Genomic DNA, 15,420 nt, shown 5'->3' with positions numbered 1-15,420 from the left:
TCCAGCTGCAGTGTGTGCGGCGCTGGTGAGGCCGGCGCTACAGCTGCCTCACCAGCGTCGTTTGGTGGATTTTAACAGAAAACTCTCAAATTTGCTGCCTTTTTTTTTTTTTTAATCAAAGAAATGTTGAAAACCCACAGAGAAAAAGGTAATCATAGAAAAAACATGTCTAAAAAATATAACATTTGATTTTTGTTTTTAATGTTAAAAATTATATTTATTTTATGTAATTTATGTCATTTTTAAGCTATATTTTGCTGTTGAGGCTCTGACTGCACGTCACCCCATCAAGTTTCTTAATAGGTGTTCATGTCGAAGTCACTCAGTCCAGTTCTCTTATATAGTCAATGGTGGCTACCCGATAGTAGCTGGAGTTGGAAGAAGCTTGGAGAAAAGTGGTGCAAATGCCGCGAATATTGCTCCAGATTTTTTCTTTCGCAGCTCAATTCCGATATATGAAAGACTTGGTGTCAAACTGCAACAATGAATTTCTCCTTCAATTTTCAACTGATTGGCACTTTTGTTTTAAAAAAGACGTTACCCATAAATCACTGCAAAATCTGAGTCCCTGATTGGTCAAAGTTGAACTGGTTTAACTTTTAACCTTTTTCTAAAAAAATTGAGAGTTTTGAATGTGGAACCTTGAAACGCACATATATGTATATCTATATCTACTTCTCATTTTTATGGTTGCTTGAAGGGCTTTCCAAGCCTGGTGTAAATGTAGAATTAAACTGAAATGTGAATTTGTGGTCAGTTGTGGTGTGAGATGTGAGGGTTCATTTTGACCAATTTTTTTAAGATTCTCTTTTCCATGAAACTAAGTAAATCAAACTGTCTGGTCAAAATGTGTCCTTACATCCCTGTCAAAGCTTGAGGCAGAAAACGTTCTGATTGGACAACCACCTACAGGTTAGATTCACCTTCCTGATGCCTCATTTGTGTTTTTCTACTGCTAAGAAGATTTTAGAGAATGAAGACACATTTTTTTTAAAGAAGCTGTGTGTTTAAGACCCACTCCTATATTTAAAAAAATGTGTTTTTAACATGTTTTAGTGGCATTTTTCTGATGATGGAGGAAATATATGAAGACAATCAAGTTTAAAATGGCAATTCTGACTTTTTTTTTTATTAAATAATTGTGAATCAGGAATAGATGAAAGAAAACAGTTTAAAACAAAAAGAATTTGTGCCGTAGAAAATTTACCTGACTGAGCCACAAGCGCTCTTTTCCATTATGAGGCCTCCATTTGTAGTTGAATAGATCCATGTACGTCCTTGTTTTCTTCGTCTGAGCTGGAATCTGGCTCACATCTGTACGGCTGGATAACTAAAATATTTCTCGCCATTTTTGTTCTACCGGTAATGTGAGGGGCTGTAAGCTAGCTGGAAAGTGTGTAAATAGCTTGGGAATCAGTGACAGGAAGGGTCCAGTGCTCCAATGGTATCAACCAGAACTCAGATGAATTTCTGAATAACTCCTGCTGCCCTCAAGAAATTTAGATTTTGGATTTTGGAAAAAAAATAGAAAAAAAATATGGAGAGATAATAGTTCCATCCAATTTATGTGTTGAAAATTCTTGATCTATAACTCATACAATAGATTTTGTTTTAACTGTGTGTACTTGCAATTACAAGTACAAAAATAAAAATACAAGAACAGTTTACACACGCCCAGCTTTAAATTATGTTACATTTATGGATTAACACTTGATAATTAAAAATGAAAGAAACATTTTTAGAGGAAAACATTGTTATTAATCGAGATTAATCATAACGCAAAAGTTTGATTAATCTATACATTTTTTTAATTGATTGACAGCACTAATTAAAAAGAAATATGTTTTGTTTGATTTCATTTTGTGATTTTTGTAGAGAAGGGGTTACCAAATAATGTAACAAAAAAATTGCGATTAATCGCGATAAATTTTGACCCAGTATGTGATTAATTAGTTACATTTTTTTTAATCGATTTTGGAATTGAGCGGATATTTTAGCTACTTTTGGCTAATTTAGGATTTTTTTCAGTATTTTTGGCAATTTTGAAGTTTAGCTAATATTTCAGCTGCATGCTAGCTGTTTTGGCTAACAGGCTTTTTCAGTTGTTTAGGATAATTTGGCTAATTTAACTTCAATTTTACCTGGCTATCAGCTTCAGTGTTTTAGCTATCAATTTCAGCATCTTCAGCTGCCAAATTCAGCTCACAGCATTCACATTAGCATTATCACAGGTAATGTTATATATCTAGTTTTTAGTTAGTTTAAAGCTAATAATGGTTAAGATGTGTGCTTTACATCCAGTTTGTGTATGACCCATTAGTCGACTAATTGGAAAAAATAATCGGTGATTAGTTGACTATTAAAAAAGTTTGTGGCAGCACTAATTTTTAATATACAATTGCATTTGCACACAGTTTCGCACAAAATGTATTTCATTACAAATCAATAATTACAGCACACACACACACACATTGGATGGCACTAGTTTTTCTCCATTAAAAAGGGCATAATCCTAATTAAGAGACCACCAGGAACACTTTTGAAATAGTTGAGTTTTTTAATTTTCTCTAATAGTTCTGCAGCTGCTCATTCACCTGAAAAGGGATTTTTCCTCCTGCTGATGGGATCGGAGTGTGACGAGAAGAGCTGCCCTCAGCGAGGCTGTAGGTCGATGACTCTGACCTCCGAGACCATTTATTAGAATCTGAATGAGTGCGGTGAAAGTGAGAGCTTCCCCGAACAAAGACGTGTAATCGAAGAGACGCTGATGTCATGGCGGGATATTTCCGGAGCTCAGGAACTCCTTGAAGGTGGAGCTGCTAATGGAGTCTAACCCAAGGATATCTTCATCTGAGATTAGGTTTCATCTCTGTTTGTAGTCAACTTGTTGAGCAACAGAAAGCAAGAAGACCACACGTTGTAAAGAGATATTTTAACTGTTACCTTTAAACACACATTTATGTTTTTCTCACAGTTGACTTAAAGCTGCTCCAGAGAATATAAAGAGCAATTTAACATTTTGTCATATTTGTTTTTAGTATGAGAAGCATCCGAAATGTTCAATTTTGGTTTATTTAGGGTCTAAAATCAGACACTTTCGATTTGGATTTGACAAATGTTTTGGTTAAACATTCATATCTGTGCAACATTGATGTTTAATTTAATTCAATTCATTTTTTTTATATAGCCCCAAATCACAAAGAAATTTGCCTCATTGGGCTTCATGCAGGTAATTTTACAGATGCAGAAAATTAGTCATCAAATATGAACAGCTAAAAACTAAACAGACTAAATAAAACTGGTTATCTCTGCCCTTAGACCCCCCCTCCCGGTATGTTTACATGACAAACTGTTTGTTTTTCACCACCAAGACTGTTAAATTAGTCATAAATGATGATGGTTTGGATCCTTGTGCTGAAATGTTTCTCATCTCCAGAGATAATTATTTTTTAGAGTCAATTTCTAGGTTCCTTGTACTTTTATTGTGTACTATTTTGAGCAGCCATGTTTGCCCTTATAATAATTGTACTACCTCTGTGTTTCACTATTGGAATTAGAAATAAATTTACCGCTACTGGAAGTTTTTTTTTAACAGAAGACTTTTAAAGGGGCTAAAAATGAGAACAAGCCCAAATGTGTCGGCGTACACAACAAAGACGTGAAGCAAATACATTGAGGAACTCAAGATTACATTAAAATGTTATTTTTGCAAATTCTTAAAGAAGCTTATATCGATAATTTCTTAATTCTTGTCAACAATGATGCTAATATTGACTAAAAAACTGGGGTACAGAACTTTTTACTGCCCCTTTCCCACCATCCCCTCGGAGCTCCGCCCCCATCATCCTCTGATGTGTTTCAGACAGGACTCTGATATAAAAAGGGGTTATATTAAAATATTAAACACTATTTTGGTTCAATTTCATGAACATGTTTTAAAAACTTGTGATGAAACTTGTCCTCAAGCATCCTGTGCAGCTCTGGACATCCACAACACTAGAAAAATACTGTAGGTTCACAAATTCAGTTTAAAAACCATTGCAACTCTGGCTCCTTTGCGGACGTTGGAATCTTAACATAACTTGAAAAGTGCGAGAGGCGCTCACGCGGCATCCAGTCCGACCAATCCGGCGCTCCGTATCTGTTTCGTTGGTTTCAAATTTTTGCTGGAGCACTTTTTTTTTGTGAAGTTGGGGCTATTAACGTACTAGACTAGAAATATACTTTCATCCAGTACATTTTTAAAAAATTAAACGTATTTTCTGCAGTACTCGCTGTTTTCACTATGTTGTAAACATTATGTCATTGTGAGAACCGACCTGTCTCCCCTACACTGTTATTGTACACAGTCAAATATGAACATTTAAGCTTATGAATTAATACAAGTTTCTTGCTTACCTATTGTATGAAGACGAGTCATGCAGAGAAAGAACTGTTGTGAATTCAATTCAAAATCACAGTGGAATGAGGGTTTGTTTTCAAGTACTTCCTGTTGAAGTAGCGTGAACCTACATGAGTTCGGAGTCTCGTGGTCGGCAGCAGAGCCTGTAGCTGCAGCAGGACCGCAGCCATCCATAGCCAATATGTAGACCGCGCAGGAGCTATACCGGATCCAGTGGGATCCTGGAGTTAGGTCTCAGCAAAAAGAGCCTTCATGTGGGATTTGCTTGTCGAGTCCTGTGGGTTTACCAGATTTACATGGTGGTGAACCAGAACTGGATGCTGCTCCTCCAGGTGACCCAGTACTATTATTGTGTAAATGTTCTTCTCCAACATTCATCAGGTTTCTTTCCATTCAGCTGAATTTACTGACAGCTACAGGAGGAACAGGTGGATCTATGAGAGAACCAGGGACAGGATTGTGTGGACAGATGGTCTTTATAGACCATTACAGCCTACCAGTACCTCCAGATGAACATCAGACATAATCAGGGCAGGAAGAAAGTGGGTCATAGCACTTTGAGCGGATGAATTACTACAGTTTGTTAATGAATATTATCTGCTGGTGTTTGTAGCTTTGGGGAAACTCCTGTGTTTGATGGAGCTGCTGAGATGAATCACTAACTGCTTTGTTATCTGGGAAGTTGGTCAAAAAATTTGTGTTTCTGGTTTGGATTTGGTTTAGTACAGAGGTCTGTAACCTGCAGCTCCAGATCCACATGTGGCTCTTCTATTTATCCATGGTGACTCCTTGGACAAACATAAAATAAGTCATGGAGACTGCTGACCCAGCCATGTCGACCATAAGAACCCCTGTCTCACTGCTAATGGCTGCCTAACCAAAACTACCTGAAGAAAACAAATAAACAAAGCCAGAAAACTAAGACTACCAAACCCTAAACTAAAATAACAAAACCCAGCAGTGTAAGACTGCTGAGGACAAAGAGGGAGAAAAAAGTACAAAATGAATAAATAAAAGAAAAAAAGCAATATTTTACAGTAAAAATGGCCTAATTAGGATTTATTTAGTTTAGATTAGTTAAATGTATAGATTGATGTCTGAGGTACACATAGATGATAAACTATGTAGGTTTTTATATCCCGTTGGCTTGAAGACGTCTTATTTGCTCAACGTTACCTCCAGAATGAACAGATTTTATATGCAAAACAAAACTTTGGTAAAAAGTTTGATCTTTTAAAAGCACATTTTATCTTATGCGGCACAATATTGGTTACTAGCTGTGCAGAGCTGCAAGGAGATGATCCTGTTTGGCACAGAGTATCTTTTATTTTGAAAATAAATTATTTGAGCTTCTGTCAAATGTTTAAAAAAAAATTTTAATCCCGCCCTCCTCCACATTTTGCCCGGCCACCCAAACTGTTTTGGTTAAATTAGACATTTTTCCAGTTTTTTTAAACTAATTTGGAGTTTAAATAATATTTTAGATACATGCAAGCTAATTTGGCCAATTTTTTTTCAGTTTTTTGGCTAACTTGGACTAATATTTCAGCTACATGCTAGTTGTTTTGGCTAATTTAGGCATTTTTCTGTTTTTAGTCTCATTTGGATTTTAGCTGATATTTTAGATACATGCAAGCTATTTTGGTAATTTAGCCATTTTTTTAAGTCTAATTCGGAGTTTAGGTTAATTCGGATTTTAGAAAATATTTTAGCTACATGCTAGCTGTTTTTGCAAATTTAGACATTTTTCCAACTTTTTTTTTTTGCTAAATTGGTATTTAGCTAATATTTTAGCTACATGCTAGCTGTTTTACCTAATTAAGTACCAAATATTGTTGGTGTTTTAACAGAAATAGTCCCATCACAGGTTGATCTTTAGTGGTTTTAAAAAAAAAATCACATTTTGAGAAATGCTAGTTTTCTTTTATAGTTTTGCTTTTGTTCACGCCTAAAAAAATAGAAACAATTCTAATTTATTATTAAAAGAAAGAAGCTCATGAACGCAAATCCAAATTTATTAAAGGCTAATGTAAGACTATGCAGCTCCTTCTAGGTTTTGATTGGTAGAAAACGATCCCAAATCGCTCTTTTACTGTAAAAGGTTGCCGACTCCTGGTTTAGTACTACCAGGTATGTGGGCGGAGCCATGTCCGGTGAAGCCACGTTGATCCAAACACCTGAAACATTCTCAAAATTTAAGCCGTAAAAGTACTTTTTACAAAGAATGTGATCTAAGATTAGGTTAAAAAAACACTTAGGGTTTTCTTGACGGCTTTAAAGACTACAAAAGACTAAGATTTAAGACTGTTAAGATTTAACTCTGCTCCATGAGTACAGATTCAGATTACAGCCGATTACAATAGTTGTGTTGCTCCTCGCAGAGTTACTCGACTCTAGAACAGTTTTGGGGATCCTCCTTTGCCCAGCTGTCATTAGACACATATCAGTGAGCTGCCTGTCAGCCCAACAAGCTGCTTAAACACACCGTCCTCTCATCACACAGCAGACAGGATGATGAAACCCGCTGAAATGTGTTGTGCAGAAACGCTCCCCCATTGTTCCTGAATGGTTTTTACCCTAAAGGGAGAAGACTCGACGTGAAGCTTGTTCCTGCAGTTGTTGAGATGATTTAAGGCATTTGATGAAATTGTTTGCACGGTTCTGACTGTGGAGCCCAGCAGGTTTCCACTTCTCATTTACCGCTGTACATTTTAATGGGACTGAATGAGCACACTGAAACAAACCAAACAAAAAAATGAAGCTTTTCTCTGAAACATGGACTTATCAAGCAGTAATTAACTTGTGCGTTTTTGTCATCCAGCCGTTTCTCGAGTTTTTCTCAACAAATAATTAAATATCTGCTGATTTTAAATAAAATAATTTCGTTTTTTCCTAGAAAGCAGTTAAAATTTCTTAAACCTTAAAGAATTTTCTACCCAACATTTATTTTTCAACCTTTAGTGGTCAATCTATTCAATGTAAAATCTTTTAGAAGCCTTAAAGTTTTATTAATTTAGGGATAAGTACAAACAAAAAAATGGACAATGTTCATCATGCCATTAATTTAAGAACGACTTATAGTGAAGTTACAACTTGTTTTCAATTCATTTTTCTAATTAAAAATATTTTTTGATCTATTTTCAGGGTGTACAAAATGATTTTAGCCAAAAATAATAAAAACAGTGTTGTTTTTTAGAACAAAGTTTCTGCTAAAGTGCTTTAGAAATTTCTTCTGAGTTATGGGCTGGACCATTAGCCCAAAGCAACCCCGCCCCTCTTCCTGTTGCTGAGAGATTCCAGTGTATTTTCCTTGTCACTAAAAATTTGCTCCTTATTCACAACAGCTTGAATGAAAAATATCCAGAAATGTAATTTTAAGCTTAGTTTCCCTAACAAACCAGCTCAGTGGCCTGTGGAAGAGTGTCCGCCCTGAGACTGGAAGGCCGTGAGTTCAAATCCCAGCCGAGTCATACCAAAGACTCTAAAAATGGGACCCAGTGCCTTCCTGCTTGACGCTCAGCAATAACGGGTTGGATTAGAGGGTTGGTTCCCGAGCACAGCTACGTCTCCAGCTCACCGCTCCCCCAGGGGACGGGTCAAATGCGGGGAACAACTTTCACACGCTACGGTGCGAGACAACTAATGGGACTAATGGGAAAAATGCCACAAGAACAGGTTAAAAACACCATCTGAATAGGTCTTTAAATCCATTCATATCCCAGGATGAGCAAATGTATAATCTGTTATTACCAACCAAACAGAATTCAACGTATTGGTTGTTTCGATGAAATAATGTCAAAGGGAACTTTAATCGCTTTGGCCCTTTTTCAAATCCGTTTTGAACCAAGCACAACACAGCAGTGAAGATTAAGAGCTGAAGAGTCGGGGTGAAGGATCCACCTGCAGCGATGAGACAATTGGTCCATCAGCCTCGGGGAGAGTCTCATCGCCAGCCCCCAGTGCTGCCATTTTAAAGCTCTGACTCAGCAGAGAGCTCCGCTGAGATCCTGCTGACACACACACACACACACACGCACACACAGTGTTGGCTGATGAGACAGGCAGACTGCATGCTCAGCTGTCTCCGTCACCCATTATGAACTACAGACCCGAACGGCACACAAAGAAACAGCTTCTCTGCTTCTTTTATTCACCTCTGCAAACAGCATGCAGACTTTTATGAGTGGAAATTAACAGTACTGATGTCTCAAGGTGTGGACCGAGTTTGTGGAAGCAAACCTACTGTCTAAATAGGGAACATCGGACTGTGGTTTTAAATAAAAAAAAAAAAACATACTTTTTTCTTTAAAAGTAAAATGGCTAACACTGTTGCTTTGTTGGTTACCTCATCAAATAACCCTTCAGTAAGTTATTTCCACTGTTAAGACCAAAAAATTGTCCTTTGTTCTTTTTAAGATTATAAAAATGAATAAAAAAAGTTCACTCCCCAGAAAGGGTGTAATTTTAGCCTCAAACACTAGATGGCGATGACTTTTATTTTGTTTTAGCTGCAGCTAAACGTTTTACATCCTAATGCTAACATCTGAACTTATTTATCATCTGACACTCTGGGCTGGTGTTGATTTTAGTATTTAATTCTTGATCCTGATCGATTGGAACTAATTTTATTTTTAGGTTGTATAAAAAACTGTCCCATTATTTAAAAAATGTTGAGATTCCTTAAAGTCCCCCTATGACATTTTTTTTGTTTAAAGAAAAAAATGTTCCCACTGGTGTTTTAGTTATGATTATGAAGTTTTTAACCAAAATCCCACAACCTAAATGTCTTAAAAAAACATTTTCATGTTGATCTGAAGCCTCTGTTTCCAAAATCTCCTCTGAGGGGGCGTGGCTTTTGGAGCTGAACTGAGTAGCCCCGCCCCTGATCCCCCTTGTCTGACTATGACAGCTCTGTGTCTCGCTAGCGAAAATCTTAACCACTGGATTTTAACCTGCGTAGATCTAAAGGCCTTCACTCATGGTGTACATGCTTTTTTTCTTTGTCCTTAATGAAGTCCTGTACTGTCATTGTGTCAGTTATTCCATTGGCAATTTTTGTAGTAATCACTGTTTTACATCTTTGTATGTACACATACTGCACTGTCATAGTTAAAGTCCCATCAGTTTCTATGTGTGTGAAATTTGTTCTCCACATTTGACCCAATCCATAGGGGAGGGGTGAGCTGCAGACGCAGCTGCGCCCGAGAACCATTTGGTGGTTTAACCTCCCCCCAATCCAACCACCTAACGCTGAGTGTCAATCAGTCTTTAGTATGACTCGGCCTGAATTTGAACTCACGACCTTCCAGTGGACACTCCACCACAAGGCCTCTGAGCCTCTGGAAAACTGACATCTGTTTTAAATGCTTCGATTCCTGCTGATGTTCTCCTGACCTGATCTTCCTTCTGCACAGGGTGTCGGTGGAGTGATGTCGGAGCAGGGGGACAGTGAGGCGGCAGCGCCCCTGTATGTGTACGAATCCAAAGTGCACTGTGCCAACGTGCTGCTGAGCATGGACGAGCAGCGGCAGAGGGGGATCCTCTGCGACGTGACCGTGCTGGTGGAGGGCCGGGAGGTGCGAGCGCATAGGGCCGTCCTCGCTGCCAGCAGCCGCTACTTTCTGCAGGCGCTGCTGGGAAACGATGGGTCGACCGGCGACGCTGAGCCCATCATTACACTCCCAGACAAGGTAGGGAATTCTGGGAATTCCTAAGCAAAAATAAAGCAAAATATAAATCCTGCACATTTGATTATGGAAATATAAAAACAGACAATGGTATTAGACAGAAGAAGGCCAAATCAAGAAGCAACTGGGAGGTGTCTGAACGGCAGACATGGGGATCTAAGGAACTTTAGGTGTTTGTTAAGAGAAAATAAAGTTTTTTTGTTCTTCACTGCGATTTTTTACAGTCTACTTTTGGTCAAAACATCCCCTACTCTATATGGGTGGTTGTAACTGTGAGGTATTTCCAAGAAGTACAATGTGAAACCTTCCAAACCAAATGGTGTTCAAGTTTTCTGCATTCTCTTTTGAACTGAAACAAGTCTGCAGGACTATCCCGGTCCCAAAGTGTTACAACGGAACACAAGAATCTGGCTCACCGAGAGTTTTCCAAAGGTTTTCAAACGGGGGAGTCTTTGTAGAGCTGTGCAGAGGGGTAATTTTAGGGAGCTTCATTTAAGGAATCAGGTCAGAAACGAAGGGATCTATTTATGAACATGGGCTTGAGCACAATATTAATGAATTTGTCATTTTATTCACCTCCAGTCGCCTCTGAGGCTGATGAGGGGGCCGCTTTTCTTCCTCCTGTCTGCTGCTGTCCACACTGGCCCAGATCTGTCATGCTGATAAATATGTCTGTGAGTCAGCATGCACAGTTGTTTGTCTCGGGGCGGTACTAAGATTGACTCCCAACCTTCTCTAGGTGCCCCCCGCCTCTGCCTGAGACGCTCTTTGTGGAGTTCATATCACTGATAGATCCTTACCTTGATGATCTGGACATGTCTCTTCTGGTTCTACCCAGATCTAACACATAAGTAAAATTATTTGTTGCATATATAGTCGAAATGCAAAAGCAACTAAATTAAGTCGTTGATGTACTTTTCTCAACAGAAGCCTAAAAACAATCAATTTTTATCCACGTCATTAATTGATTGATTTATGTTTTTCAATTTTCATCGATAAAAACAAGAAAATACCTAAATATATCATATATATTTACGGTATTAATTTAAACATTCATTCGAAAATAGATAAAATAGAATTATACGATCTTCTTGACATTATAATTGTTTATTAAAGCCCTGCAGGTGCTGCCCATTGCCGCTGTACCGCCTACCTCTGCCCTCACCGCAGCTAACCCCACATTTAGTCAGAGCTAAATGTGACAAATTGGTCCAAAATACACTTTTTTCGAAATGGTGGCATTTCTGTTGGTTTTATCTCCATAGCAACCATTTTATGTTTTAGTCACCTTGGGACGCTGAACAGATAGACACGAGTTTCAGGAGAATCGGCAAAACTGAACTTTTGGATTCCCTTAGCAACAGAGTTTTTTTACTAACCACGCCCACATTCCTAAAATGTTCATATCTTATGTTATGTCGTTTTGCTCAGCTCTAGCCCATGTGTTCAATTTTCACAATTTTTGGGTAAATACTGTTCAAGTTTTAGGAGAATTCCCCTTTTGTTAGCTCACCACACGAACAACATTCAAAATTTACAACTTGTATTTCCAACATTTTTTCCCCAATTTAGTCCCAATGATGCCTGAGAAGTTAGAAGACGGCCGATAAAAAATCTCTTGGATGAGTTTCTTTTTCTTCTTTTGGATTTCCCTGACATGTTTGTTATGGTTTTGTTTATGGATTTTGAAAAACTTTTTTTTGCCTCCATAAGCGATTTTTGGCCCATGTATATTTTTCTCACCGTTGGGGGGGTTAATATGGACTATTTCACTTTTGCCTGGTACTAGGTGGGTAGCGGAGTTCAAATATTTGCTCAAAGGTGCAGATATTTTTCCATATGCGAAAACAATGCCGTCAGTGACTGCTGCCCGCCATCATTATAAACTGACATATTTGCACTTATTTATACAGAACACATACAATACATTTAATCCTAAAAATGTAATTACTGTCAAAGCTGGATTAATTGAAAATTTGTTTAAGTGTTTGAAAGGGAGAGGGTAGCTAATTTGAATAATCCCACTCCTGTTACGTTTGACTTAACTTTTGCTTTTTTAGTTGACATAATCCGGTTCCTAATATTGATAGAAGAATTCTGGTGCTGCTTGAGGTTCTGTTAAAATGAGAGCTTTTCTCTAAATTGAAGATGTATTTAAGATTTATTTAATATATTATAATATATACTATAAAATCTATTCAAGAGCAGACTATTTGTTGAGTAACAAAGTTGAATTTCCCTTTTTTGCATTAATTTAAAGATCTATGTTGAGGCTTTAGTATCAAACCGGGACTGGAATCATTTCATAGAGAAGGGCTTCTAGTCTTCTGGAGTTTTCTCAGTTCTCCCTAACATTTACAGTTAAAAAGTCTTGTAGAGTTTTGGGTTTCCTGCTGTTTCTCTGAGCATTGGATGAACTGGCTTTGACCTAATCATGCTGGCTCAGCCGCTCCGGGGAAGATTTGTTTTGAACGTTTTCCGCCTATGGCTTTCTCACTGGAGAATAAAGGACTCTTTATGTTTGCAAATGCTTTGGAACTTTTTTTTGGAAAAATTGGTTCTTTAAGATCTCTAAGATGTGCTTTAGCGTTCCGATGAACTTGAATCCTGCAAAGCATCAAATTGAAAGAACTTCTACTTTTACTGATCATACTGAAGATTAACCAATAAAATGCTTATCGTCAGCAGCATCTGGAATCCATTTTTCATGCGTATGTTGTTTAGGTGAAAACAGTATGGCTTCTCTTTAGGTTTTGCATATATAGAAAAAAACATACTGAACTGTCAGCAAGCTGAGTCACAGCTGTCCATTCATACAAGCACACATGTGACTCTGGTTGTGGTGAAACAGAAGCAGGTTGAAGCTTCCGTCTGTCAGCATCACGTCTCAGAAAAAAGCTCCAGCTTGACGGGATGCGAACGCTCCGTTAGCACCTTCGTTTGACCCCGCGGCGACGCGTGAGACGGTGAAAGGTGGAGCTCTGGATGAGGAGCCGTCCTCGGTCCTACAGGCTGTGATCATCATCCGCTGCTGCAGTGAAGCCTGCATGACTGCTGAGTGTCTGCAAGCATGTGGGCTGCTGATGCTAGCAGAAAACAGGCTTACATTGCAGCGCGCACGCCACATCACACACACTCTTGAGCTCAAATGAAACTGAAGGATGAGGGATGTTTGAAGAAATCGGATGCTATTTATGCAGAAATGACGTTCTTAAACAGAAATAATAAGAAGCATTTACTGCTGCTTGATTATAAAGCCTAAAAAACCTTTCTTGGAGTGTTTGGCTCTGATATTTTCTTACATCACAGGTTCCGTAAAATTCACCTATTTTTAAATAGGGATGGATCTCTACTGTAGACGATACGATAACCGATATTTCCCCTGCAGCTGTGACCGATGGACCATATTTGCCAGTATTGATATTTAGTAACACAAAGATTGGATTTCTCTTTTGTTTCTTTATTATAATTGCACAACTTTTCTTATATTGTACAATCACATTACTCTTGACCTCTTTAACCTACAGAAAGGGATTTAAAACTTTATAAATATATCTAAAAATATTCAGACCATTCATTTTCTATCAGACAAAGCTTCCCAGTGCCAGGGTTCTTTTAGAAACACATTTAAAAAATTAAGTCAATCTGTAAACAAAACAATATTGGTGGATTTTTTTCATACTGATAAACTCAAATTATACAAATTTCAGACAAAATCAATAGTGGAATCGATATGTATTCCCTCATGTATAATTCTACTTCCGTTATTAAAGGACCTAAAGAATATGATCATCTGACTTAAACAGGCTCTAAATGCAGCATGTTTGTATAAAGTTTTTCCCTCCAAATCTTTAAGTTAAAACGTCTTGCACATTTGGAATTAAGTTTCAATACTAATAAACCATAATTTTGTCTCTTTAGGTCACAGCCAAAGGCTTTGCTCCTCTGCTCCAGTTTGCCTACACTGCCAAGCTGGTGTTGAGTCGAGAAAACATCCACGAGGTCATTCTGTGCGCCGACGCTCTGGGTGTGCACAATCTGGAGGACTCGTGCTTCCGGTTCCTTCAGGCTCAGCTGCAGAATGACGGACAGAACTCTAGTAACGGCGAGCTGGATTACGCTACTGAAGAGAAAGCCTTTTCTGAAGACTTGTCCTTCGATGGATGCTCTGATGCCAGGGAACAGAATGCTGCTTCACCCCCCGTAGGCCTTCCACAATGTTCCAGGAACTATCAGCACCAGGTCTGTGACGTCAAGCACAATGGAGAAACCTTGGTGAGCTCTCAGCTTGAAGACGGCAGCTGTGCCCCACAGACTCTTCTTACCCCCTCCAGGATTAAGGAGGAAGCCTTTGTGTTTGAGGACGTCGTGGATGACAGGAATGGATGCCACCCAGACTTGGGAGCTGAGGAGGTTCTGGAGATGGAGCTGGAAGTGGAAGGGGTTCCGATGGCAGCGGAACACTCTGCAGGCCATGATCTTCCCTCATCCTGCCTGCGCTCCTACCTGGAGCGAGGAGGTCTGGATCTCTGTAGCATCCCCAGCACCACCATTCAGCAGCTGCTCACCAACCAGTTGTCCCTCAGCCACTCCAGAGAGCTGCTGAGGGACCGGCAGAGGAGCAAGAGCGACCCTCTGGGTCAGACTGATTTCAAGAACATGGATGCTCTTGAGAGGTCAAAGGCTTCCACTTTGCAGCGGGAAAGTGAGCTTGACAGGCGCAGCGTTATCTTCTCTTCCCCAGCTGGTGACCAGCATTCACGCCAATTAGAGGAAGAGAAGCCCAGAAGCAAAGAAGAGATCGTCTCTTCCGGTCTGAAATGCCTCACCAACTGTGGCCCGGTTTCTTTCCACACATCAGCAGACTCAGATCTACCAGCCTCCGCCCAAACCCCGACATCCCACTCCTCGTTCTCGTACCCCGAGGACGCAGCAGGAGGCAGCTCCCCCACCAGCCTAGACCTGGCCTTCTCCTCGTCCAGCTCCGCCTTGGCGCTGCCTCGCTTCCTGGCTGGGGTGGTGGAGCCTGGGACCCCCCTGAGCAGAGAGGTGCTCATCTCTCAGAGTCACGCCAAGGTCAAAAGTGAGCACGGATTTGGGGCCAGCGGCGGAAACTCCAGCGACGAGTCCGACTCGTTCTCAGAGGGGGACAGCGAGAGCGGCTCCAGAGCCTCGGCTCCTGAGGTCAGTAGAGCCGTCCATCAACGTCGCCGGGTTCTTCCTGTTCACAGGAATCTAAAAGACGTCTTTGTTCAGGATTTGAGCTTCCTGCAAAATCCTATTTCAGTTCAGTCAAATTTAGGTTTATTGTCGCAGCTCCCGTCTGCCCCA

At 39.5% G+C, this 15,420-nt stretch overlaps 1 protein-coding gene across 2 annotated transcripts in view; it reads left to right on the top strand.

Annotated features, from left to right (window-relative positions):
• Positions 1-15,420, top strand: part of bach2a (BTB and CNC homology 1, basic leucine zipper transcription factor 2a) — a 28,935-nt gene that overhangs the window by 3,279 nt on the left and 10,236 nt on the right. For both annotated transcript variants that reach the window (XM_024272511.2, XM_036209981.1), the window contains exons 2-3: positions 9,817-10,092; positions 14,011-15,273. In XM_024272511.2, coding sequence (XP_024128279.1) covers positions 9,832-10,092; positions 14,011-15,273 — 1,524 coding nt within the window. In that variant the 5' untranslated portion in view covers positions 9,817-9,831. The remainder of the gene's footprint in view (positions 1-9,816; positions 10,093-14,010; positions 15,274-15,420) is intronic.

Source organism: Oryzias melastigma, linkage group LG22, assembly GCF_002922805.2.
Source record: "Oryzias melastigma strain HK-1 linkage group LG22, ASM292280v2, whole genome shotgun sequence".
Taxonomy (NCBI): domain Eukaryota; kingdom Metazoa; phylum Chordata; class Actinopteri; order Beloniformes; family Adrianichthyidae; genus Oryzias; species Oryzias melastigma.
The sequence above is the reverse complement of the archived record's forward strand: the minus strand, read 5'-3'. Positions and strand labels throughout refer to the sequence as shown.